Genomic DNA, 13,394 nt, shown 5'->3' with positions numbered 1-13,394 from the left:
AGAAGAGATTTTGGAGTGGCGGCCACGAAAATTAGGGATCTATGGCTCTTGATACCATATAGTAAATATGACTGAATGATTTGTATTGATAGAGAAATTACAGTATATATACATCGTTCATTAGGTATTCTAGGTATCTACTATTTACTAATATGTTCTTATACACTTATACTCTACAAGAAAGTCATTCTCTGATCATTAAAGCATTATTAATAGTAGTCTCAACATGAATTTTTCAAAATGTTAAACCAAGATATATTAATATTGAGGAAGAGAGCAAAAATATGTAAACCAGTAAACAAAGAAACATACATTCTGTGAAAGAGATGGAAGAGCAAGCTTCCTTATTACCCACGCCTGTGGCCTGTAGGTCTCCGATCAATCGCAGAGATATTTTCTAAGTAATCAACTTGGAATCTTGAGTTTTAAACTCAAAGGATCGGTTCGAGGAAGAAGAGTGCAGATTAGGGGATGAGCCATGGTCAAGGACAATCTTGCAGCAGTCTCTTCCATGTTAACAGTTTTATCTCCATTAATTCTCCAGTCAAAGCACTGCACCATCATTCCAACTCCGGTTTCGACAAAGATATATCCAAGATTTGCTCCAGGACAGACTCTCCTTCCACTGCCAAAAGGAAGAAACTTAAGAACTTTCTCCCTCTTCTTCTTGCTCAGATCTTGAAGAAGCAAGAAACCTCTCTGGCTTAAACTCATCAGGATCTTGCCAGAAATTAGGTTCTCTCATAACAGCGTAAGCGTTTACAACAAGTGTTGTCTTCTCCGGTATGCGAAACCCTCGAACCTTACATTCTTACCAAAATCGGCGCTGGTGGGTGCAATCTTAGTGTTTCCTTAACCACTGCTTGCAAATAGGGAAGTCTAGGTAGATCGGTTTCTTGAATCAACCTTGTTTTCCCGACTACAGAATCCATTTCTTGCCTTAGCCTCTCAAGAATATTTGGGTTGTTGATGATCTCAGCCATTGCCCACTGGATTAACTTCGCAGCGCTGTCAGTGCCTCCAAGGAAAAGCTCCTGAAAATAAAGACACAAACGTTTTATTTAGTCCTGATAAAATGAGTTTTTTTTTTCCTTTGATATTTCTCTCTGAAAAGAACAGTTACCACTAGGAACAACTTGATGTGGTTTCTAGTGATTTTATAATCTGCGTTTTCATCTCTAGAAGATGCCAATAAAACGTCCATCATATCTGTATTTTGATGTTTCTCCGGTTTCACTTCGTGTTCCCGGAGATGCCTCTCTAGCAGTTCATCGAATCGGCTGGAGACCCTTCTAATCTCCTTTCCGAAGAGTGAGATGCCAAGCTTATTAAGCGGCTTACCTAACATGTTGGAAATTAAAACTTTCTTTAGCAAGCCCATTGTTTTGGTCACCGACTCCCTGACCTTCTCTGCCTCACCGTTCTCCACAGAACAACTCCTCCCAATGAGCAACTTGGAGATGATGTTGTTATTGAGCACCATTGATTCCTTTCCGATCTCAACACTCTCTTTATTTCTCGCCTTGTTGAGCAGTCTTGCGCAAAACCGTTCTAGCTCATCTGCACGGAAGAGTTCCAAACAGATTCATGACCAAGACCTTCTTCATGAACTTGTGATAATCTCCGAAGTTAGCGCCTACGAATGTTTCATGTCCGAACAAGAGAGAGTTATCCAGTGTACGGAAACCACGTGATAAGACATTCACATCGTGCGTCCTGAAGAGATCGTATGCCACAGAGGCCGAGGAGGCAAGGACTAAGGGGACTTTGAATATACGGAGGTGGAGGAGTCCTACCCATGAGCAACTTGGAGACGCTGTTGTTAGTGAGCACCATTGCTTCCTTTCCGATCTCAACACTCTCCTTCTTTCTCGCCTTGTCCATCAGCCTCGCGTAAAACCGCTCTAGCTCATCTGCACGGATGCCTCGAGACCGAACCTGTGCCTGAGCTTCTTCATGAACTTGTAATAATCCCCAAAGGGAGCGCCTGTGAATGTCTCATGTCCGAAGAAGAGAGAATTGTCTAGTGTATGGATACCACGTGATGAGACATTCACGTCATGCGTCCTGAAGATCTCGTAGGCCACAGAGGCCGAGGAGACGAGGCATAAGGGGATTTTGAATATGCTGAGTTGGAGGAGAGGTCCGTACCTGGATGAGATCTTCTGAAAAGCCTTGTGTGGTAGAACAGAGAGTAGAAGGTGAAGATGCCGGATGATGGGCAGAGACGGAGGGCTTGGAGGCAAATCAAAGCCATCTTTTGGTCTCTTGAAGAAGAGATAGTAACAAAGGAGCGAGAAGAAGCATAGGAAGATCAAGATGAAGAAGTTTAGAAAGTCAACGGTGGTCATTGCTGCCATTGTTGCTCAATTGAAAGCTAGTCCATTTTTAATGATACACTATATAAAGATACATGTTACTTTCAACAGTTGCAATCAGACTAACTTTTAAAATTTTGAGTAAATAATGTTCATTGTCCAAGGTGACAGACAATTAAGGTTTCACATGGATGATGTGGATATAACATTTCCATAAGTTAGCATTTTATTTTGTCACTAACCTTGTTAAACGCATAGCTAAGAATATTAGTAAATGTTTCGGTATATGCCCAGAGAGGTGGGGACTAGCACTCTTTGCCAGAGACTCAAAGTGATTCCTTGTGAAACTCAGTGCTTCGTCCATTATATCTACTAATATAAACAATCCATTTAAGAAGGTTAGTGACAATATAAAATGCTCATTTATGCAAATATTATATACACATAATTTATGCGGAAACCTTTGAGCATGATTATCGGGGGTTCTTAGCGGAATATAAGAATCCGTCTCTTAACTTTTAAGAGCCGGTTCTTAATTTTTTTAGTTAAAAGTTAAGAAACAATTTCTTAATTTCCGCTAAGAACCTCGTTCTAAGAACCATCATGGTCCTAGTTGTCTGTTATTTTGAACAGTGAACACTATTTACTCAATTTTAATAGTTAATCTGGTTACAAACCTGTGTCTTTATATAATGTATCATTAGAAATGGACTAGATTCCACTGAGAAACAATGGCAGCAATGATCACCATCGACTTTTTAAATTGCTTCATCTTGATCTTCCTATGCTTCTTTTCGCTCTTTTGTTACTCTCTCTTCTTCAAGAAACCAAAAGATGGCTTTGATTTGCCTCCGAGCCCTCCGTCTCTGCCGATCATAGGGCATCTTCACCTTCTCCTTTCTGTTCTACCACACAAGGCTTTTCAAAAGATCTCATCGAGGTACGGACCTCTCCTCCACCTCCGTATATTCAAAGTCCCCTTTGTCCTCGCCTCCTCGGCTTCTGTGGCCTATGAGCTCCTCAGGACCCACGACGTGAATGTCTCATCACGTGGTTTCAATACACTAGAAAATTGTCTCTTTATCGGACATGAAACATTCGTAGGCGCTGACTTCGGAGATTATTACAAGTTCATGAAGAAGGTCTTGGTCATGAATCTGTTTGGAACTCAGGCACTGGAGCGATCACGAGGCATCCGTGCAGATGAGCTAGAGCGGTTTTACGCGAGGCTGATGGACAAGGCGAGACATAAGGAGAATGTTGAGATCGGAAAGGAAGCAATGGTGCTCACTAACAACATAATCTCCAAGTTACTCATTGGGAGGAGTTGTTCTGAGAAGAACGGTGAGGCAGAGAAGGTCAGGGAGTCAGTGACTAAAACAATTGGTTTGACAAAGAAACTTTTCTTTTCAAACATGTTAGGTAAGCTGCTTAAGAAGCTTGGCATCTCACTCTTCGCAAAGGAGATTCGAGATGTCTCCAACGGATTCGATGAGCTGCTAGAGAGGCTTCTTCGGGACCACGAAGAGAAACGTCAAGATACATATATTATGGACATTTTATTGGCAGCTTCTAGAGATGAAAATGCGGACTATAAGATCACTAGAAACCACATCAAGTTGTTAATCGTGGTAATTGTTTCTTTTCAGAGAAAAATATCAAAAAAATAACTCATTTTATCAGGTCTAAGAAAACATTTGTGCCTGCACTTTCAGGAGCTATTCCTTGCAGGCAGTGACAGTGCTGCGAAGTTAATGCAGTGGGCGATGGCTGAGATCATCAAGAAACCAATTATTTTCGAGAGGTTGAGGCAAGAAATGGATTCCGTGGTAGGGAAGACAAGGCTGATTCAAGAAACGGATCTACCAAGACTTCCTTATTTGCAAGCGGTGGTTAAGGAAACACTAAGACTTCACCCACCAGTGCCTCTTGCATTAAGGATGTTTGAAGAAGAATGTAAGGTTGGAAGCTTTCACATACCGGAGAAGATAACACTTATTTTAAATGTATACGCTGTTATGAGAGATCCTAATTTCTGGCAAGATCCTGATGAGTTTAAGCCAGAGAGGTTTATTGCTTCTTCAAGTTCTGAGCAAGAAGAAGAAAGAGAGAAAGTCCTTAAGTTCCTTCCTTTTGGAAGTGGAAGGAGAGGCTGTCCTGGAGAAAATCTTGGATATATCTTCGTGGAAACTGAAGTTGGAATGATGGCGCAGTGCTTTGACTGGAGAATCAATGGAGATAAAACTGTTAACATGGAAGAAACTCTTGAAGGATTGTCCTTGACCATGGCTCATCCCCTAATCTGCACTCTTCTTCCTCGAACCGATCCTTTGAGTATTTGAAGATTCCAAGTTGATGGCTTAAAAGATATCCCTATAGAGGGATCTTGACGATGTTAGAATATATCATACAGTGTTGTAGGTTGCGGCCACGACCGGATGGCTTCGACTTTGGCCGGATCAACAGACAAACTATCAGCAGAAACAATGTAGCCAAGAAAGTGCACTTTCATTGATCCAAACTCACATTTTTTTTGTGTTGCGAATAGTTGGTCACGTCGTAGGACCAAGAGAACTTCGCGGAGATGAACCAGATGTTCGGCCATGGTCATACTAAAGATGAGAATATCGTCAAAGTAGACTACCACGAATTTTCCAATGAACGGACGTAGTGACTGATTCATGACGCGCATAAAAGTACTAGGCGCATTAGACAATCCAAAAGGCATGACAAGCCACTCGAAAAGTCCTTCACGAGTTTTAAACGCTGTCTTCCATTCATCACCAGGTCTGATACGAATCTGATGGTAACCGCTCTTGAGATCGAGTTTAGAGAACACGGTAGCAGTACCAATTTGGTCAAGAAGATCATCGAGACGTGGAATGAGAAAATGGTAGCGGACTGTGATTTTGTTGATGGCGCGACTATCGACACACATACGCCACGAGCCGTCTTTTTTTGGGATGAGTAAAGCAGGGACAGCACACGGACTTAAGCTTTCACGTAGAAATCCTTTAGCCACAAGTTCTTCGACTTGACGTCGCAGTTCTTCATGTTCAGTTGGACTCATGCGATAGTGGGCTCTGTTTGGGAGCACTGCATCTGGAACCAAATCAATACGATGTTGTATGTCGCGTAGAGGTGGAAGTCCGGTTGGTAAATCAGCGGGAAAGACATCGCTGAATTCTTGAAGAAGAGTGGAGAACTCAGATGGAAGTGATGGCGATAAGGACAGTGAATTTGTGTTGAGAAGTGCTAACATGAATCCTTCCTGTCGGAATGTCTCTTTAAACTGTTTACGCCGAAGGATCAGAACCGGCGCTGCGTGAGAGATTTGATATTCTGGTGCTGAAGGTTGAAGAGTGAAGTTACGGTTTTGGAATCGAAAACTATAAGTGTTCTTGAAGCCATCATGTAGAATTCTGCGGCCAAAGATCCATGGGCGTCCTAAAAGGAGATGACAGATATCCATAGGAGCCACATCACACTGGACTTGATCTTTGTACACATCTCCTACCGAGAAGGAAATCAACGCACGGCGAGTGATCAAGAAATCTGTGTTTGTATCAAGCCAAGCTAACTTGTAAGGACAAGGATGAAGCTCTGTTGGAAGATGTAGTTTAGTAACAACCTCCTCTGCGATCACATTCTCACTACTCCCAGAGTCAATGATAAATTTGCAAACCTTTCCGTCAATCGTACACTTGGAGTGAAAAAGGTTATGGCGTTGTGAATTATCATCAAGAACTCGGGGTGCAAGACAAACACGGCGAAGCATTAAAGCTGTGCCTGTGTCGGCATGAAGGATCTCAGTATCTTCTTGTTCATCTGTGGGCTCTTCATCATAGATTACTTCGACGTCATTTCCAGATGTATCAAGGAGAAGGCCGCGACGGTTTCGTGTTGGGCAGTTAGACTGGCGATGACCAATTTCACCACAAGAGAAACAACGAAGTGAGTTCGGCCGTAGTGGACGATTGTCAAGAACAGGAACGATGGCTGTTTCTGTTTTGACAGGTCCTGCATCGTCTGTCGCTGGTGTCTGAGGTTGAGTCGATCATGACAGACGGGCGCTAGTCCAGGAGGAAAAGGACGTTTTAGTTTGAGATTCAATGGTTAGTGCATGTTGATGAGCTTCAGACAATGTCAACGGATGAAAGAGATTGATTGTGTGTTGAATTTGTTGTCGGAGTCCTGCTGTGAAACGTGCTACTAGTTGTCGTTCGGAGTCTTGTATATCCACACGATTGAGAAGCAAGAAAAATTCTGTAGAGTATTCAGCCACAGAACGGGTTCCTTGACGTAAGGTATGGAGACGTTGGAACATCATCTGGTCATAGTTATATGGAAGGAACGTCTTCTTGAGTTTCGACTTGAGTGTATCCCACGCAAGAATTTTAGGTTTACCGAGACGAGCTCGATCTGTCTTTAATTGGGTCCACCATGCTGCGGCACGTCCACGAAATCGCATGGTTAGAAGAGGAACACATCGCTCCAATGGGGCTCTTTTAAACTCGAGAATTTCCTCAACCGTAACTATCCAGTCAAGTAGTTCTTCGGCTGATGTATTTCCATGGAACTCTGGTATCTCTGTTTTGAATCCCGTTGTCCAATGATTATCGGCTGCTGCTACTGGAGCATTGTCTTGAGCGAGAGCTCGGTTGTTGCGAAGAGGAGCGAAGGGGTTATCATCAACCGCTGCGGCGAACGCGGCTGCGTCGTCGTCTTCATCGTCTTCCTCATCGTTATCGCATTCAACGTTTTCGCGAGGTGGGGGTGGTGGTGGTCGTTGAATATTAAGGGCCTGAAGGGCGGTGGTGATGTTGGCCATCTGGGCTTGAAGCTCAGCAATGGCGTCGCGGGTGATTTCTGCATCGGTACGTAGCGGTGCTCTACGAGTTCGTGCCATCGGATATGATCAATAAGAAACGTAGCAAAGCTCTGATACCAACCTGGCGCAGCGTATCAACGGTAACTCAGCTCAAATCTAAAGATTTAGGTTAAACCTTTAGAGACCTGACTTCTTGAATCGAAGAATTGAATCAAATTCGATGCAAGGCTCTCGGATTGATGAATTTAATCGAATCAACACAAGGCTTAAGAGAAATCTCTTGATTAATAACTTCCAAAACTATCATATAAAATCCAAAGCATCACGACTTATATAAGTCTTAAGGGTCGGTTATAAAACTCCTAACCCTTCCTAAAACAAGAAATCTAATAATTTAAAAGGAAACATGACTTAAACAAGAAAAAGGAAACTTTAAGAAAAGCCGACATAGTTTGATAACGTGGCGGTGAAGGTATTATGATGCTGCATCACATTGGCTTGATGAACAAAGAGGCAAGAAGGTCTTCGAGCGTTCCATCGGGATAGGTGAATCCATCACCCTCCTTGTTATACACAGCGATCACACGTGCAATGCAATGTTGATTATATGACTAGAGAGGTGGAGACTATCGCTCTTTGCCAGGGACTCCAAGTAGGGATGTTTTTTTCTTTTGCTAAAAAACTCCAAGCAGGGATGTTAATATGGATTCAACTTAACAGATTAGCCCTAAGCATAAATAATTTTTAGCCCTAACCTTTATTTTTGTCACAGGTCTTAAAAATGGTTGACCATAATTAGTCCTGAATTTTATAGGGCTTAATTTTAGCCTGTTTATTTTATCTCATACAAATTTTATACAACATTTAACTATATATTTGGCTGGAGAAGTATTATATCTGCTAGATCTCTGGTTTGTAAAGGACTAATTAAAAAGGTGGGAACATGTTCATCTATTTCGGTATGGAATGATCTGTGGATCCTAACCACTCGTCCGAGACCAGCAAACAAAACAGTAACCCGGACCTCACACTGGATTCTTTCATTAACTCGGAGTCCCGAATTTGGAACCTTGAAGCAATTAGGGCCTTGGTGGATCCCAATGATGTAAAATTAATTGAAAGCATTCCATTAAGTAGAAATCAGATGGATGACAGGAATGTATGGCATTTCACTAACAGTGGAAAATATTCGGTAAAATCAGGGTATTAAGTGGAACGGGTCTATCATGATAAGGAAAAACCACCTGATTTTTATGGACCCACAGTGGATATACTAAAAGCCTTCTGTTGGAAAGTGCGGTGCCCGCCGAAGATAAATCATTTTTATGGCAACTCCTTTCGGGTTGTATAGCGGTAATGAAGAATCTTAGAGCGAGAAGAATACAAGGGCATGTATGTTGTGCTCGATGTGGAGATCCGGAGGAAACAATAAATCATGTGTTTTTTGAATGTCCTCCAGCACGTCAAGTGTGGGCTTTATCTAAAATACCATCGAGTCCCGACATTTTTCCTACTTGTTCTTTATTTGGTAATATGGATCAACTTTTTTGGAGAGTCAATCCAAAGATGGATGACCACCAATTTGCATGGATATTATGGTATTTATGGAAAGGCCGGAATAATAAAGTGTTTAGCAATCTGAATATTGATCCAAGGGAAACACTCCAATTAGCAGAATTGGAATCAGCACTTTGGGCTGAAGCTCAGGTAGTCACTGATCAGCAGAGGGAACGACAGGTACAGCCCATAACCCCATTAGCAACTCCAGGACGATGGTGTTCTATAGATGGCTCATGGAAAGATAAGGAACTAATGTCGGGACATGGATGGTATAGTACATTACCGGGCTTTGATGGTTTATTAGGAGCAAGGAATGTAAGGGCATGCTTTTCCCCTCTTCACTCGGAGGAGGAAGCTTTGATTTGGGCAATGGTATGTATGAAAAATTTACGACAGTTTCAGGTTACATTCGCAACGGATTGTTCTCAATTGGTGAAGATGGTTTCGGAACCAGAAGAATGTCCAGCTTTTGAAAGTTATCTGCAAGATATTAAGCTTCTGCGGAGAAGCTTTCTCAACTCAGATATTGTTCATGTATCTCGGACGGAGAACCTACGGGCGGATAGCTTAGCACGCAGTGCTAGGAAACAAATGTCTTTCGTCGTTCACATGAAAGCGGAGTTACCGATTTGGTTTACAGAGTTTATTTGAGTCTGTGAATGTCTTGTTGTCAAAAAAAAAATTAACTATATATTTAAATTAAAATTTTGTTTGATAATGCAAAATTTAATTTTTTTTCACCACCCCGTAAAATTAAATTTCCTCCCCAAAACTTCATAGCGAATTTTTTTGCCAGACCAAAAATTGAGTTTTTCGTAAAAATTATTAAATGAACTTTTTTTGCCAAAACTACAAACAAAAACATTTTCCGCCAAAACCGTACAATCTATTTCCACCAAACCCAAAAATCTAATTTTCCTGCCAAAACCACAAAATTGAGTTTTTTTTCACAAAATCGTAAAATCTAGTTTTCTTTCAAAACTGAAAATTGAGTTTTTCCGCCAAAACCGCGAATTGAGTTTTCCGCCAAAAAAAAATTCTTTTCCCGCCAAAACAAAAATTTAATTTTCCTGCCAAAACTGAAAAATTGAGTTTTTTTCGTCAAAACCGCAAAATTGAGTTTTTTCGCCAAAACCGCAAAATTGAGTTTTTTCACCAAAAGCGTAAAAGGTAATTTTCTGCAAAAAACCAAAAATCGAGTTTTCCCGCCAAACCACAAAAATTGAATTTTTCCGCTAAAACCATAAAATCTCTTGTTCTACCAAAACCCAAGATCGAACTTTCCCACCGAAACCTCGCTAAAATAGAAAAATTGAGTTTTTCCTCTAAAACCGTAAAATTTGAGTTTTCTTGCCCTAATTGAAAATGAGTTGAATTTTTTCCACCAAACCCACAAAAATCAAGTTTTTCCACTAAAACCAAAATTGATTTTTTTTTTGTTTTGACGGAAAACTCGACTTTACAGTTTTGGCGGGAAAATTTGATTTTCAATTTTAGCGGAAAACTCGATTTTTCAGTTTTGGTGGACAAACTCATTTTCAGTTTGGCAAGAAAACTCAATTTTACGGTTTTGGCGAAAAATTCAAAATTTTGATTTTAGCGGAAAACTCGATTTTGTGGTTTCGACGGGAGAAAATTGGATTTTATGGTTTGACGAGAAAACTCAATTTTATGGTCTTGGCACCAGGAAAAATCGATTTTGATGATCAACAAATTGGAGGACAACAACAAGTGATGATCATATCACATCTTAGTTTTTTTTTAAAAGAAATTCATGCTTATAACTTGAAGACAAAAATGGAAAAAATATACTTTTTCCATTTATATGATCATATATCTTGTGAGTTGTTAAAACATGTAAGCTTTTGTTAAATTGATATACAAACATTTGGTAAGTTGCATAAAAATTAAATGCGTTAATTATGGTATCAACCCTAACTCTTGATTAAAATATAATTAAAATAGAGTTTAGTTAAATAGGGATGGGTTTATACTTTATACTAAACAAAAAAAAGCTAACTCCAACTGATTCATTGTGAAACTCAGTGCTTCGTCCATTATATCTACTACTATAAACTATGCAATTAACAAGGTTATTGACAAAATATAAAATGCTGATTTATGGAAATATATTAGCCACATGATTCATGTGGAACCTTAGATGTCTGCCACCTTGGACAGTGAATACTATTTACTCAAAAATTTAACAATTAATGGTAGTACATAATGTATCATTAAACTGGACTATCATTCCATTGAACATCAATGGGATCAATGATCACGATTAATTTTCAAAATTGTATCGTCTTGATCTTCCTATGCTTCTTGTCGCTCCTTTGTTACCATCTCTTCTTCAAGAAACCAAAAGATGGCTTTAACTTGCCTCAGAGTCACAATTATCCTGGTCACCTAACACGGATATATGGGCCTATGTTTTATGGCCCATTTGAATATCCGGAGAGAGGGTCTATCCGTGGGCTACAACTCCCCTTGGAGATTAGTCTGGGCTTCTCCATGGGCAATCAAAAAAAACAAAAAACACTTGCCTCAGAGTCCTCCGTCTCTGCCGATCATCGGGCATCTTCACCTTCTCCTCTCTGTTCTACCACACAAGGCTTTTCAGAAGATCTCGTCAAGGTACGGACCTCTCCTCCACCTCCGTATATTCAAAGTTCCCTTTGTCCTCGCCTCCTCGGCCTCCGTGGCATACGATCTCTTCAGGACGCACGATGTGAATGTCTCATCACGTGGTTTCCGTACACTGGAGAATTCTCTCTTGTTCGGACATGAAACATTCACAGGCGCTGACTTTGGAGACTATTACAAGTTCATGAAGAAGGTCCTGGTCATGAATCTGTTGGGTACTCAGGCACTGGAGCGGTCACGAGGTATCCGTGCAGAAGAGATCGAGCGGTTTTACGCGAGGCTGATGGACAAGGCGAGGAAGAAAGAGAGTGTTGAGATAGGAAAGGAAGCAATGGTGCTCACTAACAACATCATGTCCAAGTTGCTCATTGGGAGGAGCTGTTCTGAGGAGAACGGCGAGGCTGAGAAGGTCAGGGAATCGGTGACCAAAACAATGGGCTTGATAAAGAAAGTTTTCTTTTCAAACATGTTAGGTAAGCCGCTTAAGAAGCTTGGCATCTCACTCTTCGAAAAGGAGATTCGAGGCGTCTCTGGTGGATTCGATGAGCTGCTAGAGAGGCTTCTCCGGGAACACAAAGAGAAACATCAAGATACAGACATGATGGACGTTTTATTGTCAGCTTATAAATATGAAAATGCGGACTATAAGATCACTAGAAACCACATCAAGTTGTTAATCGTGGTAATTGTTTTTTTTTTCAGAGAAAAATATAAAACCTATAGACATTCAAATTTTGTTTTTATCAGAAATTCATTCATCACTACTTTTTTTTTGGGTTGAATCATTCATCACTACTAAGAAAACCTTTTGTCTTCATTTCCAGGAGCTTTTCCTTGCAGGCACTGACAGTGCTGCACGGTTAATCCAGTGGGCAATGGCTGAGATCATTAGCAAACCAAATATTCTTGAGAGGTTGAGGCAAGAAATGGATTCTGTGGCAGGGAAAACAAGGTTGATTCAAGAAACAGATCTACCAAGACTTCCTTATTTGCAAGCGGTGGTTAAAGAAACACAAAGGTTTCACCCAGCAGTGCCTCTTACGTTAAGGATGTCCGAAGAAGACTGTAACGTTGGAGGGTTTCACATACCGGAGAAGACAACACTTGTTGTAAATGTTTACGCCGTTATGAGAGATCCTAATGTCTGGCAAAATCCTGATGAGTTTAAGCAGAGAGGTTTATTGCTTCTTCAAGTTCTGAGCAAGAAGAAGAAAGAGAGAAAATCCTTAAGTTCCTTCCTTTTGGAAGCGGAAGGAGAGGCTGTCCTGAAGAAAATCTTGGATATATCTTCGTCGAAACTGGAGTTGGAATGATGGTGCAGTGCTTTGACTGGAGAATCAATGGAGATAAAATTGTTAACATGGAAGAGACTCTGGCAGGATTGTCCTCGAACCGAGTTTAAATCTGAAGATGCCAAGTTGATTACTTAAAAGGTATCAACCGGTGAAGACCTATAGCTATTGTCGCGTGTAATAAGGAAGCTTGCTTTCAGTTGTTCTCTTTTGTAGATTGTATGTTTACTCGTTACATTTGGTTCAAACGGTTAGTTTGGTTGGCAAAAAATAATGCCGAACTAAACCAAACAAAAATTTGGTTGGGCATTAAGTTAGTCCAGTTGATGAAAAATTTACCTAAGCTTTGGATTTCGGTTTTGTTTTTTAACACTGGTTAATTATGATATTACAAACTATGAGAAACATTACATATACGATATTAAAGCCGATAATTCTACATGCCTTATGAGGATTCCCGTCTGACTGCATTACCATGAGTCCTAGCTATTATGAGATCCATTCGTCGACGGTATGTTTTGCGCCATGCCGAAGATCTCTTATAAGTCGTTTCTCTAATATTCTGCATTATTTGCTTTATCCGGGAATTGAAACTCATACCTTATGATGTAGAAGCATTAATGAACCATTGGTCAAACCACTGGACCAAAGGAGTTTCCACTGCTTTGGATTTCGGTTTAAACTCGAATAATATTTGGGAAATTTTGACCGAATTCGGTTTTCCTGGTTTTAATATTGGTTAAAATT

The 13,394-nt window shown here is 40.6% G+C and overlaps 1 protein-coding gene and 2 pseudogenes across 1 annotated transcript; 2 read left to right on the top strand and 1 right to left on the bottom strand.

Annotated features, from left to right (window-relative positions):
• Window positions 1-405: 405 nt before the first annotated feature.
• LOC106343253 lies at window positions 406-2,360 on the bottom strand (annotated as a pseudogene).
• Window positions 2,361-3,049: 689 nt separating this feature from the next.
• Window positions 3,050-4,697, top strand: LOC106343251 (cytochrome P450 705A5-like). Its single transcript, XM_013782415.1, has 3 exons — window positions 3,050-3,949; window positions 4,034-4,628; window positions 4,690-4,697. The coding sequence occupies exons 1-3, from the start codon at window positions 3,050-3,052 to the stop codon at window positions 4,695-4,697; spliced, it is 1,503 nt and encodes a 500-aa protein (XP_013637869.1).
• Window positions 4,698-11,131: 6,434 nt separating this feature from the next.
• Window positions 11,132-12,904, top strand: LOC106292301 (annotated as a pseudogene).
• Window positions 12,905-13,394: the final 490 nt, after the last annotated feature.

The sequence above is a fragment of the Brassica oleracea genome, chromosome C5 (genome assembly GCF_000695525.1).
Source record: "Brassica oleracea var. oleracea cultivar TO1000 chromosome C5, BOL, whole genome shotgun sequence".
NCBI lineage: Eukaryota > Viridiplantae > Streptophyta > Magnoliopsida > Brassicales > Brassicaceae > Brassica > Brassica oleracea.
Note: the sequence above shows the minus strand (reverse complement) of the source record. Positions and strands in the feature narration are given on the sequence as shown.

Bases quoted from the DNA above. Each gene is read 5' to 3' on its own strand.
- LOC106343251 (XM_013782415.1), top strand. From the start codon at position 3,050: ATGGCAGCAATGATCACCATCGACTTTTTAAATTGCTTCATCTTGATC. The intron at 3,950-4,033 runs GTAATTGTTTCT...CTGCACTTTCAG, and splicing joins ACATCAAGTTGTTAATCGTG to GAGCTATTCCTTGCAGGCAG.